The sequence below is a fragment of the Sinohyriopsis cumingii genome, unplaced genomic scaffold, assembly GCF_028554795.1.
Source record: "Sinohyriopsis cumingii isolate HCF-2022 unplaced genomic scaffold, ASM2855479v2 utg002349l, whole genome shotgun sequence".
NCBI classification, from domain to species: Eukaryota; Metazoa; Mollusca; class Bivalvia; order Unionida; family Unionidae; genus Sinohyriopsis; species Sinohyriopsis cumingii.
The window spans coordinates 5,074-27,477 of NW_028316190.1; the positions used below are offsets into that span (position 1 = coordinate 5,074).

Below are 22,404 nucleotides of genomic sequence, written 5' to 3' on the forward strand. Positions count from 1 at the left end.
CAGCAAGATACTTATGCTCCTCCTCTGACAATCGTATACTCATTATTCCCACTATGAAAACAAAGTCATATGGAAAGCGTTCTTTTGCATACCAGGGCCCAGCAATGTGGAATGAATTGCCCACTGAACACAAAGACACAAAGACTCAGTCATCACATTCAAGAGGGCTCTCAAAACTCACTTATTTCGACTGCAAGAACAAACTTAAAGACCTAATAATGCTTCCTACCTTAAATATTCTCAGCATGTTTTTTAATGTTTTTTAATTTCACGGTGTTTGTTTTTGTAATGATATCATTATATGTTTTTATCTTATACGTGTTGTCTAATGTTGTAAAGCTCTTAGACCTTCAAAAGATTAGGCTCTATACAAAGTCCTCATTGTTATTATTATTATTATTATTATTATTTTATTATTATTATTATTATTATTATTATTATCAAATTATACCTTTGAACACATACTGAAAATATTTATATAAGGAAGAACATTTGAGACGTTAAGTGTAACTGGGACCTTGTTGAAACGGTACTACAGACAGTACCTCCTGTCGGTAATATGCTGAAGAATACAAATATATGACTGAAAGGTTTTCTTCCAATGTTATTTATTTTTCCTATTTACTAGAGTATATAAAAATGTCCAAAGGAATGTGTTTGCTGAAATTCAGATCCTCACGTAGTACACAGTCGTTTTCTATCAAATCGGTCAAATAAACGTTCCCGCTTCGTATGCATAACTTCCCTTAATCTTCGGAAACCCAGCGCGAGTGATGTCAGAGGCGGAAGACTGGCAGCAGCGCGTGACTGCAGATGTAGAAGTTGATGTCGGATGCACGTTAGTTTTAAGAGGGAAAAAAATACCAACATGCTGTGTTGCATAAAACCGAAGGAACATAAGTGTAATGGGGTCTGGAACTCGTTCTTTTCCTAATTCCTTGGCATTGCACTAATCTGAAATAGCACTATATATCAGTATAAGTCATTATAATAAACATTTTAAATTACTATAACAAAATCAGTTTCTACATTATATGTGTGTGACCGCTCCCGTGGTCTAGTGGTTAGTGATTCCGCCTCGGATGCGGGAGCTCGTGGGTTCGATCCCTGGCCGATTCATACCAAAAACTTGCAAAAATGGTACTAACATCTGCCTCGCTTGGCGCTCAGCATTAAGAGGTTAGTGTTAGGACTGGTCGGCCTGGTGTCAGGATAATATGACTTGGTGGGACATCATGCTATATGTATGTGGCATGATGCTCCAGTGCTAGACATCACTATAAACTGCCACATTGCAGACATTGTAGCAATATGACTGAAAAATTGTTATAGCTATGTTAAAACTCCAAATCACACTCACACACACATGATACGTGTTACTACCTTAGGATATGCGTGTGTACATGGGAAGAGATGCACTTATTGCTGTTACAATACAGGACTGGACTGGGATAACTTTATCGTGTAGTCTTCTTAGCAAGTGCCATATACACAACACAAATCGTATATAGTACAAGTATCTATATTACCTTCATGACTGAGTTCTACAGTATTTATTGTAGTGCACACATGTACATAATACATATACCCTGATATTTTTTAAATCTTTGATTATTTGATGTGTAACAATCTTATTTTTTCTCGATGTATGTGATATTAAATTTATATGACTGTCATCGCCGAGTCTGGGGACAGGTTAACACCAAGATCCACTTCCTGACAATAGATATTCTCAGCATGCCTGAGCTAAGAGAAACCACAAAGCACCTATGAAAGAAGTAATTGAAGAAAGAATGATTCATAAATAGGTTCTACTACAATATCAAAATAACAGTAACAGGTCAAATGAATGTCCCATTTTATGAGGCTGCCTGTTTTTGAAAACCAGATTTATAAAATAATGCCACACGCAGTTATTGAATATTAAAAAGCTGGGTTAATTGCCTGCTCTTGAACAGAAAACAAGTATCAAAAAATGTATTTTACAAAAATGGGATGAACGAGTTTAAAAGAAACTTTGAACATAAAAATACCAAAAGAAGTATTTAAAAATGTTAAAATGCCGCCGCGAGTTTGTAAACACGCGACCTTTCGTTTGGAAGCCGGGTTGCACGTCCTAGGAGAGGAATGATAAAAAAGGTTTCAACGTAAAATATTAAAGTAAAACTTAGAATTTAAAATGGAATTTAAAATGGATTGGATGAGCGAGATTAAATTAAAGTTGAACATCAAAATACAAACAAGCACAAAATATCTGGTAGTATCGAACTTGCGATCACTTGTTTGGTAAGCCGAACTCGCAAAACGAAAGACAAAATGTGGGTGTTTATAAATAAGATAGCATCTTTGGACAGACCACATACAATGAAAGTTGGCCTTTTTTGCTGGCAGAAGTGTTGGTTATCTCTTTAGCAGGTTTTATTGCATAAGCACAAGAATGTATAATGGAGAATATGATGTTACTGTTTAAGGCACTTAACAGGGCGTATCACATGAACTCAATATTGCACATGACGAACACTACTTCTCAGTCCCTCCAAAAAAGAAAATAGACATGCACAGAGATATATAACACGTCTATGCACAGACACAATTTTAAAAGCAAAATTTTACACACTATCTGACAAAGAACGTGCAATATACTTAAATGTTATCCTAAACTAACCTTGAATTATATCACCTACACGCATATTAGCAATTGCAATGAATATCCGCCACACTACTGTTTACATTCCCCACCCACATATATTATTTTGTAGAACTAAAAATAAAACTAAACTTGTATTTTTGAAATATAAATTGAAATATGTCTTTCGAAAAAAAAACGATAGTATCAACTCCTGTTCATAAGTACGCTGATATTAATATCGTCTTTCACAACAGTTCTCAGCTGATGAGCCGGTTTCCGAGCTGTCAAAATCTAGAGCATCGTTTGACAACGTCTCAAACCGGTATGGCTGAAATTTTGAGGAACGAGAATGTCTGTCCATACCTGAAATAGGTTTATTACCAAAATGACTAAATTCAGGAATAAAAAAGTACACAACAAGGCTGACTAGCAATTGTTTCAGCTGTCCCGTCTCTGACGTCACACAGTCCCATGACTAGGAAGCTTATTGATCTTCGAAACAGTTGAAAGATCTCGTATACTTCAGTCATTTTTCAGACACCTACAATAATACGGTTGGTTCTATGCATAAGAGACGTATTTAATCACATTTTTAATGTTGAATATTAACAGAAGAGCAAACTTTTTCAAACCCTTTAAAGAAGTTGAAGTAATTTTACAACCATCCATTAAGAAAATGACAAATGTATCACCATTTTTTTAAACCACGACTCTATTCCCAAAATGTACATGTGGTTTTCTTTCACGTATTGCCAAAACAATATACAATACAACAATATGCATGAACACGTTTCAATGCCCTGTGTTAAGAATTATATATTAGTTACTGTGAGGACATTAACAGAGCGGATTTAATTGCAATTACAATATATTTAAAAACGAGATAATTATTACACTTGTACGAAAAAGAAATGTAAAAATGTAATACAAACAAAATTTAACACCGATTACATCGATAATTCAATTCGCAAACGTTGTCACTTCTGTAAATTGTTGTTGTTGATAACAATGTCATTCGATAAACACGTATTGTTTTCAAGAAATATGTTTGTGGATAGATATTTTGCCACAAAAGAGAGAGAGAGAGCTATTGGTGGGGGGCAAGACAATATTATTGTAGAGGGCAGAGCATTTTTAATTCGTCCTTTACTCAGATCGGAACTAGGGTCCACGGATAACAGCATTGATCACCTGGCCTGCACGTACCAATACGCACATCTCCACATAAAAAATGGAAATCTCCGTGGATTTGCGAGTAGCATAACTACTCTAATGTTGATACAGTAATTAACTCTCATCTAAATACGCAGTTACTCCGAATTTCTCTGACAGAAATCAAGGCATAGGGGCTATTATAGAAAGATACATTACAATTCATTAGTTTATTATCATAAGCATTTACATACTTATAAAAATATTACAAATAGTGCATGGTTACCAAATGTTGTAGGTACATCTTCAAACATAAATGCAATACACAAATCGTCAGGAGCAGAAAAGGAAAGAATAGACAAATTTAAACAATCTATGAAGAAATTACTTTAGAAATAATAATCTATCTCTAATTTTAAACGCATCCTAAGCAAATTTCTCCAGTTAACATATTTTCTTATTTCAATGTACTTGTGCATGGATGGTTTCTTCGAGAAGTACTTTCGAATGAGATTTCCCATGCAAGCTAGTATACACGGGGTATACTAGAGGACGAAAATAAATTCTCTAATCTGTATATACTATTCTTTCTCCATATACAATTTCACTTTGTGCTAACACGCATCCTCAGTAGAATATGGGGATAGCACTTTCCGTTGTTGCTACCAAGCGGGAAAACTCGTCAACTTCTAACTTCATCTTTGCCCCATTAAGCCTCTGACAAAAATATTTCAGTTTTACCTACCTACCTACCTACCCACCTACTTACCTATTTACCAACCTACCTACCTACCCATTCACTATCCACCCACCTCACCCAGTATATATATCTATATGTCTGTCTGTCTGTCTATCTAGCTATCTATCGATCCATCCATCCATCTATCCATCCATCGATACTGAAAACATTCCTTGTCGATGAAGATATCAACAGATTGTGAATTATAGGTGTCCATTAGGAAGGTCATCTGAAATAAATTAAATTGCTTATAAAATACATACCGAGATTACGATTTACCTTGTAATGATAACTATAATAATTAAAATTGGACATGACTTACTTTTCTTTTGCTTATAAACAGTGGTGTAGTGCTAAATAAATAAGTGAGAGAACGCACGTTACTCAGTTGAGGACAATAACTAGCGCAAAAAGTAAGGGAACGTGCAAAAAGTAAGGGAACGCCGTTTCCACGCGTTCACACAGTACTTTTCCCCTGGTTGTAACCCTCTCTTATTTGTAACAATTACTGATTTCCTAATAAAGTAAAGAAACAAATAATTGGCATTCAGTTCAACGAGGGAAAAAGTGGTGCTGAATGAGTATTGAAAAGATTATATCAATATTTGTTTTCACATTCTTCAGGTCACTGCAGTTTTACAAAGAGTTTTCAGATCACCGGACAGTTTTTGTCAAATATGAGACGTTGTATTTTAACAGCCGGATTTGTAGTGTCGATAGCGCCAGCAAGTTGGGTTTTGGCCGCTTCGGAAACCCCAGTCGTTCTCGACAATCAAGCCTTGAGGGTTAGCTGCTGCTGAAGCACTCGTTGTTTTCCGATAACCGGAAACAATACCCACATGACCACCCGTTGCTATGACATCACCCTTCACGGGGCTGTTGCATCTTTCCCAACAGCGGGAGGTGCCCAAGTACCACGAATTCGGATTGGCCCATTCTTCTGCTCCAATCGGTGAATAATACCAAAACCATCTTGAAAACAAAAAGAAAAAAGCTAGAAATCAATTTTTCTTAAATAATGGTCCAATTGGCTATATAATGAATTGCGAGGTAGTCAGTGGAATGGTTCCCCAACCCACTGCTACCTATATACGAATAATAATAATAATAATAATAATAATAACAGAAAATAAACTAGATGTATAGCCAACAATACCAACAAGTTTTAAAAGGTTTACCACTGTTTTGTGTAATTACGCTAAATCAGTTCAGTTAAGTTTAAAGCCCATGATGTGAATATTAGCTATTTAGGAATGTACAGCTCGGGTTGCCTAGTGGTTAACGTTTCCGCCTCGCGGGTTCGAACCCCGGCCGGGTCGTACCAAAGACTTCTAAAAATGGTACTAACAGCTGCCTCGCTTGGCGCTTAACATTAAGAGGTTAGTGTTATGATTGGTTGGACTAGTGTAGGAATAATGTGACTGAGTGGGACATCATGCTACATGTCTGCGGCATGATGCCTCAGTGCTCGACATAACTATAAACTGCCACAATGCAGACATCGTAGCGATATGACTGAAAAATTGTTAAAGCTACGTTAAAAATCCAACAAACACACACACACACAGAAAGAGAGAGAGGAATGTTCCTGCCTTCGTGCATATTCTCATATTTTGGTCATTTAAAATATATAGGCCTGTCATTTTTGTGATTACTCATACATGGACTATATTCACAGATCTCATATTACCTCGTTATACAATAGTATCTACCTGACTCAATTTTTAATTCAAAAGCAATCACGCAAAGTTTATATGGTCTAATAACTTTTAATTGTCTCAGTTTAAAACAAACAACAATAGAGGATTCCTTATGTTCATGTTTTTGCATTCGACTATATTTATTTGCTAACTTGTAGCTTTATGTTTGTCAACCATTTTTCCTCAAGTTGTTCATGCCTTTAACCGTTGCTGGAATGTAATGAGATTCATCTCTGATATCCGCGGAAGAACGTTGTGTTCTTCGTCTCCTTGGGCAAGACAGATAAATAAAAGTGTCACGGTGAAGAGTTTGAGAACAGAGATGGCAAATAAAAACGAATTTTTGTCAAACAGCACTTGTACAGAGCGCATCAAACTGTGAATATCTTAGACACATATCTCAGATCTATGATTGCACTGGATGATAGGAATTCAGTTTAAATACTTACCATTTGGCTTGTAAGTTCAAGCCTTGTCTTGGAATCACAAAATACTGAGTCTGAGTTTGAGACTGAGTTTCAGCCAGTCAGAAACAGAACTTTCAAAGTAACTTCATTTGTGATTGGTGAACAAAAAACGATATCAGGCTGAAACCCAGGGCTGTATGATTTCCACACCAGATTCTACCTTGCTCGCAGTTAGACCGCGTAATATAGGGGTAAATGTTAGTATTTGCTCAACAAAACAAGAAAAGAGAAAGCCTACCTGTTTGGGGCGGGGCAAGTCTCCTCCTTTAGAACATCTGCAACAAAAATGTTGCATTTGTTGGTGTTTGTTCCAGTCACGTGACTACTGGAATACAACCACTTCCGACTTGACATGTACGACCGGGCTCTGTTACCAATTCTCTCCCCAGACGATGAAGCCTGGCACACCTGAAAATGATTTTGGAATATTATGTACCTACATGTAGGTAATTTTCCTAAGAAATTTTCATAGCACGCTTGGATAAAGTCTTTTTAATAAATTATAGAACGTTATGCACAAGTAAATTGTCGGTCATTACAGACAACACATTTTCATTCGTGTTTGTTTAAAAAATGACATGTAGAATAGTTTTAAAACTGAATCTAGCTATTTTCAAACGTCCGGCATATCTCAAACACTTTACCAGTAATACTCACCAGACAAATACAAAGGGCCACGAAAAGGCTCAAGATAAGTTTCTTGTGACACATGGCTGACAGTCAATTGATCTCTGTGACTACAACGTTCTTTATATCTGTATTTATAACAGTGGGCGAAATAAAATCATCCTTGTTTAAGACCTATTTATACTTGTCTTAGTGCCAACAGGAGGAAACGATCTTTTCAGAGAGTTTTGTTTACAGTTATATTACTTATTGAATTCGACCTTGCTATGACCTATACGTTTTGTGTTTAGTACATTGTTTTACTTATACAGTATAGCTCGTCAGCGATCTTTGGAGAGGATTGTACTCTTGCACTCCCTATTCTCAGTGTAGCGACATGCCTTAAATAGCGGTAATTGGAAGCATGTCAGTATCTCGTACTTTCGCATCCATTGCTGCAGTAGTAGATAAGTGATTATCAGCACGTGCACACGACTTCCTGGTTCTTAATAGCAGACGAATTCATCTGTAGAGAAGGTTGTTTTAAAAATGCAAACTGTATACGCTTACTGCTTAAAATCTTTGTATTGTCCATTCCATACTCCCTCCACTAAATCACATGGATTGTTCATCATAATAATACCCCTTACACAAGTCTCACTTTCTCATCTCTGCTTTTTGTAGTGACTGCATCAACTGTACTCTACTTTTATGTGTCACGTATTTAGGCTCTAACAAAAAGTAACACAGGAAAGAGTCGAAACAACAAGCTTTGAAAACATTTAACAAATTATTTATTTCCCTGGAAAAATAATGTAAACATAAAAAATAAGTACTTACGGTTTTAAGAAACAAATCCAAAAGTAATCAAAGAATAATCCACGAACAAATGTTAGAAGTCCTAGTAATGAAATGTTCTAATGAACTCAAGCTAGAGCCCGACGAAGAATGCAAGATGGAAGGCGATGACGTATGATGTATCCTATACTGTGTTCAAGTCTACATATCCTTGTAGAAACAGAAGAAATATCACTCCGGTTTTCGAAATCCGAATACAATTTTTAAGAAATGTCTTTGTTCAAGACTTCTGCATGAGCACAAAAATATTTCCAGAGAAACGAATTAATCTTTTAGAATCCAAATAATCTGAAGAAAAATTAACATATAACTCGAAAACTGGCTGCAACAGAAGGAAACTACTTTTGTAAACAAGACTTCTACTCAATTGTCTTCTGGCAGAAACGTATTTCAGCCTAATAGAAGCCCTTCTAAAACTCACACTGACACAACTTCTAAAGATCGAGCTTATGATAAGCTTGATTTGAGATCATTGTCTCTTCCTACATGTGCCTATTGCAAGAAAAAAGGACTCGTTATTTATGATTGCTACAAAATGAAAAATAGGCATCAGAATCAAGACAGTCCTATTCCAAATGCCCTTATTTCTAAGTGGTCAAGGTCATGGTCATGTATTGAAAGCAATACATTTGTTGGGTCTAATAAACTCCAGTCTGATTTTATTATGGAGAATTATGAACCATTCATATCGAAAGGTTCTATATCACCCTTGGGTGATTCGGGCAAGCTTATCCCTATTAAATTTTAAGGGACACAGGAGCTTCTCAGAGTCGTTTATTGTCAGGTACTTTGCCTTTTTCTGAGAAGTCTTCTTCTAACGAGAGTGTTCTTATTCAGGTAGTAGAGTGCAGCTTTGTTAATGTTCCTCTCCACTGTGTAAATTTGTCATCAGACTTAGTCTCAGGACCCGTGACTGTCGGCACAGTGTCTATTTTACCCTTTGAGGGCAATCATTTATTACTAGGAAACGACCGTGCTGGAGACAAGGTTGTGGTTAATACACTTGTAACTGACAAACCTTGCTTGGCTCAGAAAGTCAATCCAATTGAAAAGGAATACCCTGATTTATTCCCAGCTTATGCAGTTACCAGAGCTATGGCAAAGAAAGCTCTTGAGAATGATGTTGATAAGGACGTATTCCTTTAGCTGACACGTGTATTGGTCAGGCTTTTGATGAGGTCACGCTCACTCTTTGTTTGGAGCAATCAGAAGGTATTAATCACTTTGATCCTCTTTTTAACTACTCATTCTCTTTATTCTAATCAGGGTGACAAACGATAATCAGTTCTCGTCGAACAGTAAAGAGATCCTGAGAAGGGCCATTAGTGAAACTGAAGTTCCTGTCTGTTATTTCATAAAAAATGTCCCCGACCTTAATTCAAAATTAGTAACAGTCACGTCAACAAGTTTTTTTTATAAATTTATTTTTTATCGAGTTCCTAGTAAACAGAACTACATTATTTTGACATAATTAAATTAAAAAATAAAAGATTTCAAAACTTAAAACAATTAAATCAGATGTAAATTAAATCAAATATACATAACACATGACCCACATATAGTTTGATAACTGTGCCATGCTGCTTATGATAAGTTTTCTAATCTCTGCACGCCATAAATTATATGCATTTCATGTGTATTCTGTTACACCATTTCTGTATTCAGTCCTACTTTCCATTTATTACATGTTTCTGATAAATACTTCTGTTATCTATACAAAGGTTTGAATTAAGAACTTACAAATAACTCGAAATATTGCTTATCTCTTTAAAATACTGCAATTTCCTCTGTTGACTTACAAATGAATGTGGTCCAAAAACAAATGCCGGGGTGGGTGAATGGGGCTTAAACAGCAGTTTATAGACATTGATTGCTTTATTATACCGAGAAATATAAGCTAAGTACCTTTTTATATGACACAGCGAGATAGCCAACGGGGATTGTGACTTGGGAAGGTATCGCACACACGTGCAATCCTGAGATAACGAATCCGACGCTCTACTAACTAAGCAACCGTGTCCACCCCACCCATCCACCCCACCGCAATAAAGGAAAAATTGAAATTGTGGGTACCTAATTGATATAGGGGTGGCACGTATCTCAGGTAAATTGAATTCAGAAAAATTATTTTTAGCATTTTTCATAAGGCCACCGCTAAAGTTAAAAAAATAGATAGCTATACAATCTTTAATTTATTCATTAATTGGTATCGTTCATTTTTTGAATTCTTTTTTGCGTGGGGTGGGTGTGAGGGGTAGTAGCATAGTTTTATTAGCTTTGTGTACTATTAACACTAAATTCGAATTTATTATCATGATTTATCGCAGATTTCTTTATTAGTCTTCTTACGTGCATTTCACAAGTATACTTATCATTAATGTCAGCATGACCTTGTTTTGTGTTTTGCGCAGTCATGGCAGTGTTTATTACTCACGTATTTCCTTTCGCTAACAATGAACTTTTCAAGTTTGCATACGATGCATCAGTTTCATCATACTTCAATCACTCGAATTCCGACAGTTTACAGTTGCAAATATTTACAAAATACTCAGAGGTGTATTGAAACTGACATTGTGTGAGTTTCAACACGTTCGTTTGTTTGTTAAAATAATCACATGAGCCAATGGTTGCTGGAGATAAAAATAAACGTTGCTGTTATGACTGTTCACGGTGTACTATCGGTGGATGTAAATGCTCGGGATAGCCTGAAGAAGAAACGAAGAAAGGAAGAATCCGTGGGTTATCTTTGTTATTAAATAAATTAAATAAATACTGTTGAATATGAAATGGATATCTGAATGAAGTGCAACTACTACAGATACATGCTTCCTGTAACTCTAATAGCATTATAAGTGCCTGAAGTATTGGATGAATACTTGACCTAATAATCAAACTGTTTTCAATGTACCTCCCAAAGTTGTATATTTTTAGTGTTACTTCTAGTATTATTATCAGAGACAGCTTCAGCAAAATCCTACGCTCTTCGTACTATTTTTAAAAGGTCTTGAATTCAAGAAAGATTTGCAGTTAATAGAATTTTAACTTATGAAATATTTATTTCGGATGGCCACTTAATACGCCAAGAGTAAACATAATTAAACGATTAGTCGTATGATTTATGCACAAACGATGGAGTAATATGTGACACTTGGCACTCAAACGGGAATTAACATTACGTCGTGGGTTAATAATGGAAGAAACATGGGAATTGATTCAAATGTCCGTAGGTTTAATATGAAGGGAACACTATAGCCTCAAACGGGAATTTAACACCGAGACTATGAAGTTACTATTGCATACATTGTTTGATGTGGTTAGCTTCAGTACTGTAACTAACATTACACTGTAGGTTCTATAGTGTCCCCAGCATGTAAAACATTGGTTCAGAGGATGTATCAACTCTGACAGGAATTTGACCTATGGCGTATACTCTGGCCTCATTGGGAATATTAAGTCGTGGGGTGTAGGTGATAGGCTGTTTTCCATGTTAAGGTATTTTTGCCTTGTATAGGAAATGTAGCCGCTTAATAGCCCGCCCAGCAAACTTAAATGACCTTTCTTCGGGATATACCTGCATGAAATCGATAGGAATATGAGTCATTTACTCAAAAATCGTGAGCATATCATTCGTCATGTCTCTAATTTGCTGACAGACGAGACAAAAGTACGTCATTGCTGAAATTTGATCTGGATCTGGCCATTGGCATTCCTAGTCCCGTGACTACACAACTCTCGCAACATACATGTCAACGATATCAGAGGTCATACAGTCACGTGACATCGACAATAAACAAACTTCGAAACTTGCTGTACATAGAATCTGGACAACTTATGTAGAAGTCACTTAATGTTTGCAAATAAATAAAATGTACTCTTAATTCTCAACATATTTATTCTCAGAACAATGACCAGAAACCTGTAGGTATCGCAGCAGGGTGGAGAAAACCATTTTCAAGAAGTACCGAGCACGTGTCAGCGATGTGTTTCTTGGTGTCACGTGACTACTACATTGACATGGCTCTCTGCGTTGTGAATCTGGTTTTCTTCAAATTGGTGCATCATTTACAGATTTTCGGTCGTTGTTTCCAGAATAAATATTACGAGTTTGCTTTTCATTTTTCTATAAAAATTACGTGACTTTCATTTATATGTTTGATTTGTTTCCCTACAGCAGCACTAGAAATAGTAGTTAGTGATCCATTATTCAGAACTGGCTACAAGGTTCATTAATAATCATTGATCGATTGAGCTATTGACAACACGCTACAATGTTTAATAGTAGCCATTCATGCATCGGTCGATGTTATTGACAACACGCTATAAGGTTTGATAGTCGTCAGTGATCAATCGATTGATGTTATTGACAACACGCTACATGTCAAGTATCAATCAAATATGCTTATGATAAACATCTGTGTGCTTATTTTGTTGGGTAACGAAATCGAGGAAGAGAGTGGGAGAGAAAGAATAAAGTGTGAGAGAATATCATCACATACATACATACATACATACATAGGTTGGTAAGAGAGCGGTAATGTATCCCATCATTACAATATTTTTCAGAGGACAAGTTGTGTGCTAGAACTAGTAAAATGGATGGTATAATGTTCCCATTTAACTACTTCTCGCTCCCTCCACCTGCCTCCTAACTTCTCTTCACGACACGATCTTTTAAAGGGTATTTTTTATATAGCCTCCTTTTCCTCGAAAAATGATTCATCATGAATGCAAATGAAAGAATCGGACCGTTCTAAACCCATCAGGGACACTTAGCACATCTCGGCATGAGTCGTGACATTGATTTCACTACAATGCCCAGATTTGTATCAATATCTTATAGATAATGTGATAAAATTAGATAACGAAAACATTCACATTAAACGACGTATTTTGAATGGGGTTGGAGAGGGTGGGTGGAGTTAACTTCGTATATGTGTGTATACTGGTATATAGTTATGTCATTATTAGTTCGTCTTTAGGCCTTGAGGTACATGTATATCCTTTCCTACTATTCTAGATACATTATGAGGTCATCATCCCAGATGTTTAATACAAAGTCCACACCAAAGTGTTAATCTTCACTTATAGGATGGAGACAAGATTAGAAAATTAACAGTTCTCCTCTTTGTTGAAAGCACGGCCATCGGACTTGCATAGTAAAACCTTTACAAAATGTAAGAAGTTCGTGAAATTTCGTCATTTTATTCTCTAGGTATAAACAAGCTAACTTGTAAATTGGACATAAATACGATATGTCCAGTACATCAAATTTGAAATGAATTATATTAAAAAAAGATTTACTTACCACTAAGCAGTCAGCTAATTTCGTAAATTGTTACTGGCAATTAGAATACGAGGCGATGAAATTTTCATGACCTAACTTGTGTTTGTTATCTCCAGTAGGATGACGGCCTCGTTCGATGCCGTGAATGACTTGGTCTTTACCAGTATATACATTGACAACCACTGAAGTCGGTATACTGCATAATCTCCATGACCGTGTTGACTGGTTAGAATAGAAGATCTTCGACAATACTTTCACAACATTTTTTCAGTGTGTAATACGTTCGGTACTGTCAAATAGGGTCATGTACAAAAATAACCGAATTTTAGCTTCAGTCGAATGAGGGATCACTTCAAAATATCTGAATATAACAAATACCCTATTAGTTCAATACATACATGAAAATTTAGAAAGCCGATGAAGCTAGAAACACAAGCCTCATTGCAGAGAGAGCCAGGAGGAAGGCGAAACAAAAACAGCCTCAACTAGCATCGACGTTCACCTGCAGCAAGTGCAACAGAGACTGTCACTCTAGGGTCGGACTCTTCAGCCACTCGCGAATGTAGAGATAGGACACACAACCGGAAGATACACCATCGTCACCCGAAGATGGACGAATGCCGAGAGACATGAACATTTAAATTACTATCGAACATGACTTGGTACCGTTTTGGGCACCATGGCCTCGGTTTCACAAAAAGTCTTCGAATACCACCTCAAATTAAGATTTCGTAGCATCTGTCATTATTAAGAATTGTATTAGCGGCAAAGATCAAATTAACTTAAGTACAGAAATCAAATCCTTCGTTCAAAGCTGTAGAATTTGGATTGCTTGCATTCTTAAAAAAGGGTAGAAAATTCCTAAAATTTGACGAAAGTTTTAACTTGTACATGAAGATAAAACAAAATCTTATTAATGCCATTATGTATATTGTAATTGTTTTTAATCCTCGATGTGTGCTGCATGTACTGTAAAACAATAAAGTCATCGATAGGTGGCAACCTGGTTATTCTTGGAGATTTCAACTTTCACTTTGACTGTCCCGGAAACCCAAATACATCAAAACTCATAGATTCCATTCATGTTTTCAACCTGAAACAGTCAGTTAACCAACCCACCCATAAACATGGTCACATTTTAGACTGGATTCTTCATAGACCTGATGATAACATTCTACGGTCCTCCCTGGTATCCCATGACCTTGCATCAGATCACCTCTGCATTATATGCCATCTTGACGTATCAGTCCCTAACCCTCCACCTTTATCTGCTACTAAGAGAAACCTCCGTAGGATAAATAGAACCAAACTAATGCACGATATGCAAGCTAACTTAACAACTTGCTTACCTCCTACTGCAGAACAACTCGATAACTGCCTGCGTTCATTGCTTGACAAACATGCGCCAGCTACCAAGTGCTGAGTATCAATTCAAAAGTGTTCTCCATGGTATAGCAGTGTGATGGTAAAAATTCGCACTCCTAAAAGAGACCGCCGTAAAGCTGAGAGGCTTTGGCTTTCCACCAGACTCACTATTCATAAGCAAATCTATGAAGCCGCTAAGAAGAATGTCACAAATATAGTCCATGCAGCGAAATCAGCCCACTACACGACTAAGATCATGGAAAGTTCAAGCTGCAAAGAGCTCTTCGAGATTACTAGCAAGCTAATGTCAAGGAACAAATCTACACCACTTCCAGCTACCTTCTCTCCAGTCAACCTTCCGGATATGCCTGCAAATTTCTTCCGTGACAAAGTACAAACCATTAGAGATAAGCTTGACGCCACAATTTCAATTGACTCGTCGTCACCATACAGTTGGGATACAGAATTTGAGCGGTAACCATTAGCAGCATTTGAAACTGTCTCTATCGATTTCGTACGTACAATCCTGATGAAGAGTACACCAAAGTCATGTGAACTTGGTCCAATTCCAACATCACTGCTGCTTAAGTGCTTAGATCCAGTATTGCCTTCACTAACTGATGTTATTAATACCTCTCTCTCATCCGGGGAATTCCCATCATTTTTCAAAAATTGCTATTGTAAAGCCTCTGCTGAAGAAACCAACACTAGACCATAACGATTTAAAGAACTACCGCCCAGTTTCTAATCTCCCATTCATATCAAAAATCTTAGAAAAGGTCGTTCTATCCCAACTTGTATCTCATCTAAATTCAAACAGTCTTTTTAGCAATGTACAATCTGCTTATCGCCCTTACCACAGTACTGAAACTACTCTTCTAAATGTAGTTAATGCTATTCTCTCTGCGCTGGATAGCGGAAAGATTACAGTCCTCACCCTCCTTGATTTGTATGCAGCATTTGACACAATAGACCATGATATATTACTTCACCGTCTCCAGCATGTATTTGGCATTCATGATACAACCTTACTGTGGTTCAAGTCCTACTTGGTCAACAGGACACAAATTGTATCTGCAAATGGAATACACTCCAGCCCAGTTGAGCTATGTTGACGTGTTCCACAAGGGTCTGTTCTTGGATCTGTTCTCTTCATTCTGTACACTCAGTCGCTCTCAAGTGTCATAGATCATCATCCAGTGTCTCACCAAATGTACACTGATGACACCCAAATATACAAATCTAGCCACCCAACTGAAGTTGATGCTACCATCCAAAGTGTGGAGAGGTGCATTTCTGATGTGAAATCATGGATGACATGTAACAAGCTGCAGATGAATGATGATAAAACTGAGGCAATTCTGATCACAACACAAAGACTTTTTCATTCACATCCTCTACCTCAAACAATAAATATCAGCAACACCAACATTAAATTCACACAATCAGTACGAAACCTAGGTGTTACTCTGGACAGTACTCTCACATTGCACCAACATGTCATGAACATATGCAAGGCTGCATATCTTGAGCTGAGACACATCGGCTCAATTCGCAAATATCTTTCAGTTGATACCACTAAAACACGTGTGTGTTCATTAGTACTTTCAGGACTGAACTATTGTAACTCAATTCTGTCTGGTTTATCTCAATCTCTGCTCCAGAAACTTCAAAAAGTTCAAAACACACCTGTCCAACATACTTATCCGACCTCACCCGTGTGTACACACCAGCAAGATACTTATGCTCCTCCTCTGACAATCGTATACTCATTATTCCCACTATGAAAACAAAGTCATATGGAAAGCGTTCTTTTGCATACCAGGGCCCAGCAATGTGGAATGAATTGCCCACTGAACACAGAGACACAAAGACTCAGTCATCACATTCAAGAGGGCTCTCAAAACTCACTTATTTCGACTGCAAGAACAAACTTAAAGACCTAATAATGCTTCCTACCTTAAATATTCTCAGCATGTTTTTTAATGTTTTCTAATTTCACGGTGTTTGTTTTTGTAATGATATCATTATATGTTTTTATCTTATACGTGTTGTCTAATGTTGTAAAGCTCTTAGACCTTCAAAAGATTAGGCTCTATACAAAGTCCTCATTGTTATTATTATTATTATTATTATTTTATTATTATTATTATTATTATTATTATCAAATTATACCTTTGAACACATATTGAAAATATTTATATAAGGAAGAACATTTGAGACGTTAAGTGTAACTGGGACCTTGTTGAAACGGTACTACAGACAGTACCTCCTGTCGGTAATATGCTGAAGAATACAAATATATGACTGAAAGGTTTTCTTCCAATGTTATTTATTTTTCCTATTTACTAGAGTATATAAAAATGTCCAAAGGAATGTGTTTGCTGAAATTCAGATCCTCACGTAGTACACAGTCGTTTTCTATCAAATCGGTCAAATAAACGTTCCCGCTTCGTATGCATAACTTCCCTTAATCTTCGGAAACCCAGCGCGAGTGATGTCAGAGGCGGAAGACTGGCAGCAGCGCGTGACTGCAGATGTAGAAGTTGATGTCGGATGCACGTTAGTTTTAAGAGGGAAAAAAATACCAACATGCTGTGTTGCATAAAACCGAAGGAACATAAGTGTAATGGGGTCTGGAACTCGTTCTTTTCCTAATTCCTTGGCATTGCACTAATCTGAAATAGCACTATATATCAGTATAAGTCATTATAATAAACATTTTAAATTACTATAACAAAATCAGTTTCTACATTATATGTGTGTGACGGCTCCCGTGGTCTAGTGGTTAGTGATTCCGCCTCGGATGCGGGAGCTCGTGGGTTCGATCCCTGGCCGATTCATACCAAAAACTTGCAAAAATGGTACTAACATCTGCCTCGCTTGGCGCTCAGCATTAAGAGGTTAGTGTTAGGACTGGTCGGCCTGGTGTCAGGATAATATGACTTGGTGGGACATCATGCTATATGTATGTGGCATGATGCTCCAGTGCTAGACATCACTATAAACTGCCACATTGCAGACATTGTAGCAATATGACTGAAAAATTGTTATAGCTATGTTAAAACTCCAAATCACACTCACACACACATGATACGTGTTACTACCTTAGGATATGCGTGTGTACATGGGAAGAGATGCACTTATTGCTGTTACAATACAGGACTGGACTGGGATAACTTTATCGTGTAGTCTTCTTAGCAAGTGCCATATACACAACACAAATCGTATATAGTACAAGTATCTATATTACCTTCATGACTGAGTTCTACAGTATTTATTGTAGTGCACACATGTACATAATACATATACCCTGATATTTTTTAAATCTTTGATTATTTGATGGGTAACAATCTTATTTTTTCTCGATGTATGTGATATTAAATTTATATGACTGTCATCGCCGAGTCTGGGGACAGGTTAACACCAAGATCCACTTCCTGACAATAGATATTCTCAGCATGCCTGAGCTAAGAGAAACCACAAAGCACCTATGAAAGAAGTAATTGAAGAAAGAATGATTCATAAATAGGTTCTACTACAATATCAAAATAACAGTAACAGGTCAGATGAATGTCCCATTTTATGAGGCTGCCTGTTTTTGAAAACCAGATTTATAAAATAATGCCACACGCAGTTATTGAATATTAAAAAGCTGGGTTAATTGCCTGCTCTTGAACAGAAAACAAGTATCAAAAAATGTATTTTACAAAAATGGGATGAACGAGTTTAAAAGAAACTTTGAACATAAAAATACCAAAAGAAGTATTTAAAAATGTTAAAATGCCGCCGCGAGTTTGTAAACACGCGACCTTTCGTTTGGAAGCCGGGTTGCACGTCCTAGGAGAGGAATGATAAAAAAGGTTTCAACGTAAAATATTAAAGTAAAACTTAGAATTTAAAATGGAATTTAAAATGGATTGGATGAGCGAGATTAAATTAAAGTTGAACATCAAAATACAAACAAGCACAAAATATCTGGTAGTATCGAACTTGCGATCACTTGTTTGGTAAGCCGAACTCGCAAAACGAAAGACAAAATGTGGGTGTTTATAAATAAGATAGCATCTTTGGACAGACCACATACAATGAAAGTTGGCCTTTTTTGCTGGCAGAAGTGTTGGTTATCTCTTTAGCAGGTTTTATTGCATAAGCACAAGAATGTATAATGGAGAATATGATGTTACTGTTTAAGGCACTTAACAGGGCGTATCACATGAACTCAATATTGCACATGACGAACACTACTTCTCAGTCCCTCCAAAAAAGAAAATAGACATGCACAGAGATATATAACACGTCTATGCACAGACACAATTTTAAAAGCAAAATTTTACACACTATCTGACAAAGAACGTGCAATATACTTAAATGTTATCCTAAACTAACCTTGAATTATATCACCTACACGCATATTAGCAATTGCAATGAATATCCGCCACACTACTGTTTACATTCCCCACCCACATATATTATTTTGTAGAACTAAAAATAAAACTAAACTTGTATTTTTGAAATATAAATTGAAATATGTCTTTCGAAAAAAAAACGATAGTATCAACTCCTGTTCATAAGTACGCTGATATTAATATCGTCTTTCACAACAGTTCTCAGCTGATGAGCCGGTTTCCGAGCTGTCAAAATCTAGAGCATCGTTTGACAACGTCTCAAACCGGTATGGCTGAAATTTTGAGGAACGAGAATGTCTGTCCATACCTGAAATAGGTTTATTACCAAAATGACTAAATTCAGGAATAAAAAAGTACACAACAAGGCTGACTAGCAATTGTTTCAGCTGTCCCGTCTCTGACGTCACACAGTCCCATGACTAGGAAGCTTATTGATCTTCGAAACAGTTGAAAGATCTCGTATACTTCAGTCATTTTTCAGACACCTACAATAATACGGTTGGTTCTATGCATAAGAGACGTATTTAATCACATTTTTAATGTTGAATATTAACAGAAGAGCAAACTTTTTCAAACCCTTTAAAGAAGTTGAAGTAATTTTACAACCATCCATTAAGAAAATGACAAATGTATCACCATTTTTTTAAACCACGACTCTATTCCCAAAATGTACATGTGGTTTTCTTTCACGTATTGCCAAAACAATATACAATACAACAATATGCATGAACACGTTTCAATGCCCTGTGTTAAGAATTATATATTAGTTACTGTGAGGACATTAACAGAGCGGATTTAATTGCAATTACAATATATTTAAAAACGAGATAATTATTACACTTGTACGAAAAAGAAATGTAAAAATGTAATACAAACAAAATTTAACACCGATTACATCGATAATTCAATTCGCAAACGTTGTCACTTCTGTAAATTGTTGTTGTTGATAACAATGTCATTCGATAAACACGTATTGTTTTCAAGAAATATGTTTGTGGATAGATATTTTGCCACAAAAGAGAGAGAGAGAGCTATTGGTGGGGGGCAAGACAATATTATTGTAGAGGGCAGAGCATTTTTAATTCGTCCTTTACTCAGATCGGAACTAGGGTCCACGGATAACAGCATTGATCACCTGGCCTGCACGTACCAATACGCACATCTCCACATAAAAAATGGAAATCTCCGTGGATTTGCGAGTAGCATAACTACTCTAATGTTGATACAGTAATTAACTCTCATCTAAATACGCAGTTACTCCGAATTTCTCTGACAGAAATCAAGGCATAGGGGCTATTATAGAAAGATACATTACAATTCATTAGTTTATTATCATAAGCATTTACATACTTATAAAAATATTACAAATAGTGCATGGTTACCAAATGTTGTAGGTACATCTTCAAACATAAATGCAATACACAAATCGTCAGGAGCAGAAAAGGAAAGAATAGACAAATTTAAACAATCTATGAAGAAATTACTTTAGAAATAATAATCTATCTCTAATTTTAAACGCATCCTAAGCAAATTTCTCCAGTTAACATATTTTCTTATTTCAATGTACTTGTGCATGGATGGTTTCTTCGAGAAGTACTTTCGAATGAGATTTCCCATGCAAGCTAGTATACACGGGGTATACTAGAGGACGAAAATAAATTCTCTAATCTGTATATACTATTCTTTCTCCATATACAATTTCACTTTGTGCTAACACGCATCCTCAGTAGAATATGGGGATAGCACTTTCCGTTGTTGCTACCAAGCGGGAAAACTCGTCAACTTCTAACTTCATCTTTGCCCCATTAAGCCTCTGACAAAAATATTTCAGTTTTACCTACCTACCTACCTACCCACCTACTTACCTATTTACCAACCTACCTACCTACCCATTCACTATCCACCCACCTCACCCAGTATATATATCTATATGTCTGTCTGTCTGTCTATCTAGCTATCTATCGATCCATCCATCCATCTATCCATCCATCGATACTGAAAACATTCCTTGTCGATGAAGATATCAACAGATTGTGAATTATAGGTGTCCATTAGGAAGGTCATCTGAAATAAATTAAATTGCTTATAAAATACATACCGAGATTACGATTTACCTTGTAATGATAACTATAATAATTAAAATTGGACATGACTTACTTTTCTTTTGCTTATAAACAGTGGTGTAGTGCTAAATAAATAAGTGAGAGAACGCACGTTACTCAGTTGAGGACAATAACTAGCGCAAAAAGTAAGGGAACGTGCAAAAAGTAAGGGAACGCCGTTTCCACGCGTTCACACAGTACTTTTCCCCTGGTTGTAACCCTCTCTTATTTGTAACAATTACTGATTTCCTAATAAAGTAAAGAAACAAATAATTGGCATTCAGTTCAACGAGGGAAAAAGTGGTGCTGAATGAGTATTGAAAAGATTATATCAATATTTGTTTTCACATTCTTCAGGTCACTGCAGTTTTACAAAGAGTTTTCAGATCACCGGACAGTTTTTGTCAAATATGAGACGTTGTATTTTAACAGCCGGATTTGTAGTGTCGATAGCGCCAGCAAGTTGGGTTTTGGCCGCTTCGGAAACCCCAGTCGTTCTCGACAATCAAGCCTTGAGGGTTAGCTGCTGCTGAAGCACTCGTTGTTTTCCGATAACCGGAAACAATACCCACATGACCACCCGTTGCTATGACATCACCCTTCACGGGGCTGTTGCATCTTTCCCAACAGCGGGAGGTGCCCAAGTACCACGAATTCGGATTGGCCCATTCTTCTGCTCCAATCGGTGAATAATACCAAAACCATCTTGAAAACAAAAAGAAAAAAGCTAGAAATCAATTTTTCTTAAATAATGGTCCAATTGGCTATATAATGAATTGCGAGGTAGTCAGTGGAATGGTTCCCCAACCCACTGCTACCTATATACGAATAATAATAATAATAATAATAATAATAACAGAAAATAAACTAGATGTATAGCCAACAATACCAACAAGTTTTAAAAGGTTTACCACTGTTTTGTGTAATTACGCTAAATCAGTTCAGTTAAGTTTAAAGCCCATGATGTGAATATTAGCTATTTAGGAATGTACAGCTCGGGTTGCCTAGTGGTTAACGTTTCCGCCTCGCGGGTTCGAACCCCGGCCGGGTCGTACCAAAGACTTCTAAAAATGGTACTAACAGCTGCCTCGCT

At 36.6% G+C, this 22,404-nt stretch overlaps 1 protein-coding gene across 1 annotated transcript; it reads right to left on the reverse strand.

Annotated features, from left to right (window-relative positions):
* Positions 1 to 3,996: 3,996 nt before the first annotated feature.
* On the reverse strand, positions 3,997 to 7,514 carry LOC149770783 (uncharacterized). The gene is made up of 3 exons (XM_089949118.1): positions 7,345 to 7,514; positions 6,926 to 7,095; positions 3,997 to 5,492 (listed from the first exon to the last, which is right to left on the reverse strand). Exons 1-3 carry the CDS (start codon positions 7,396 to 7,398, stop codon positions 5,213 to 5,215), a joined length of 504 nt encoding a protein of 167 aa, XP_089805244.1. The 5' UTR covers positions 7,399 to 7,514; the 3' UTR covers positions 3,997 to 5,212.
* Between the last annotated feature and the right edge of the window lie 14,890 nt (positions 7,515 to 22,404).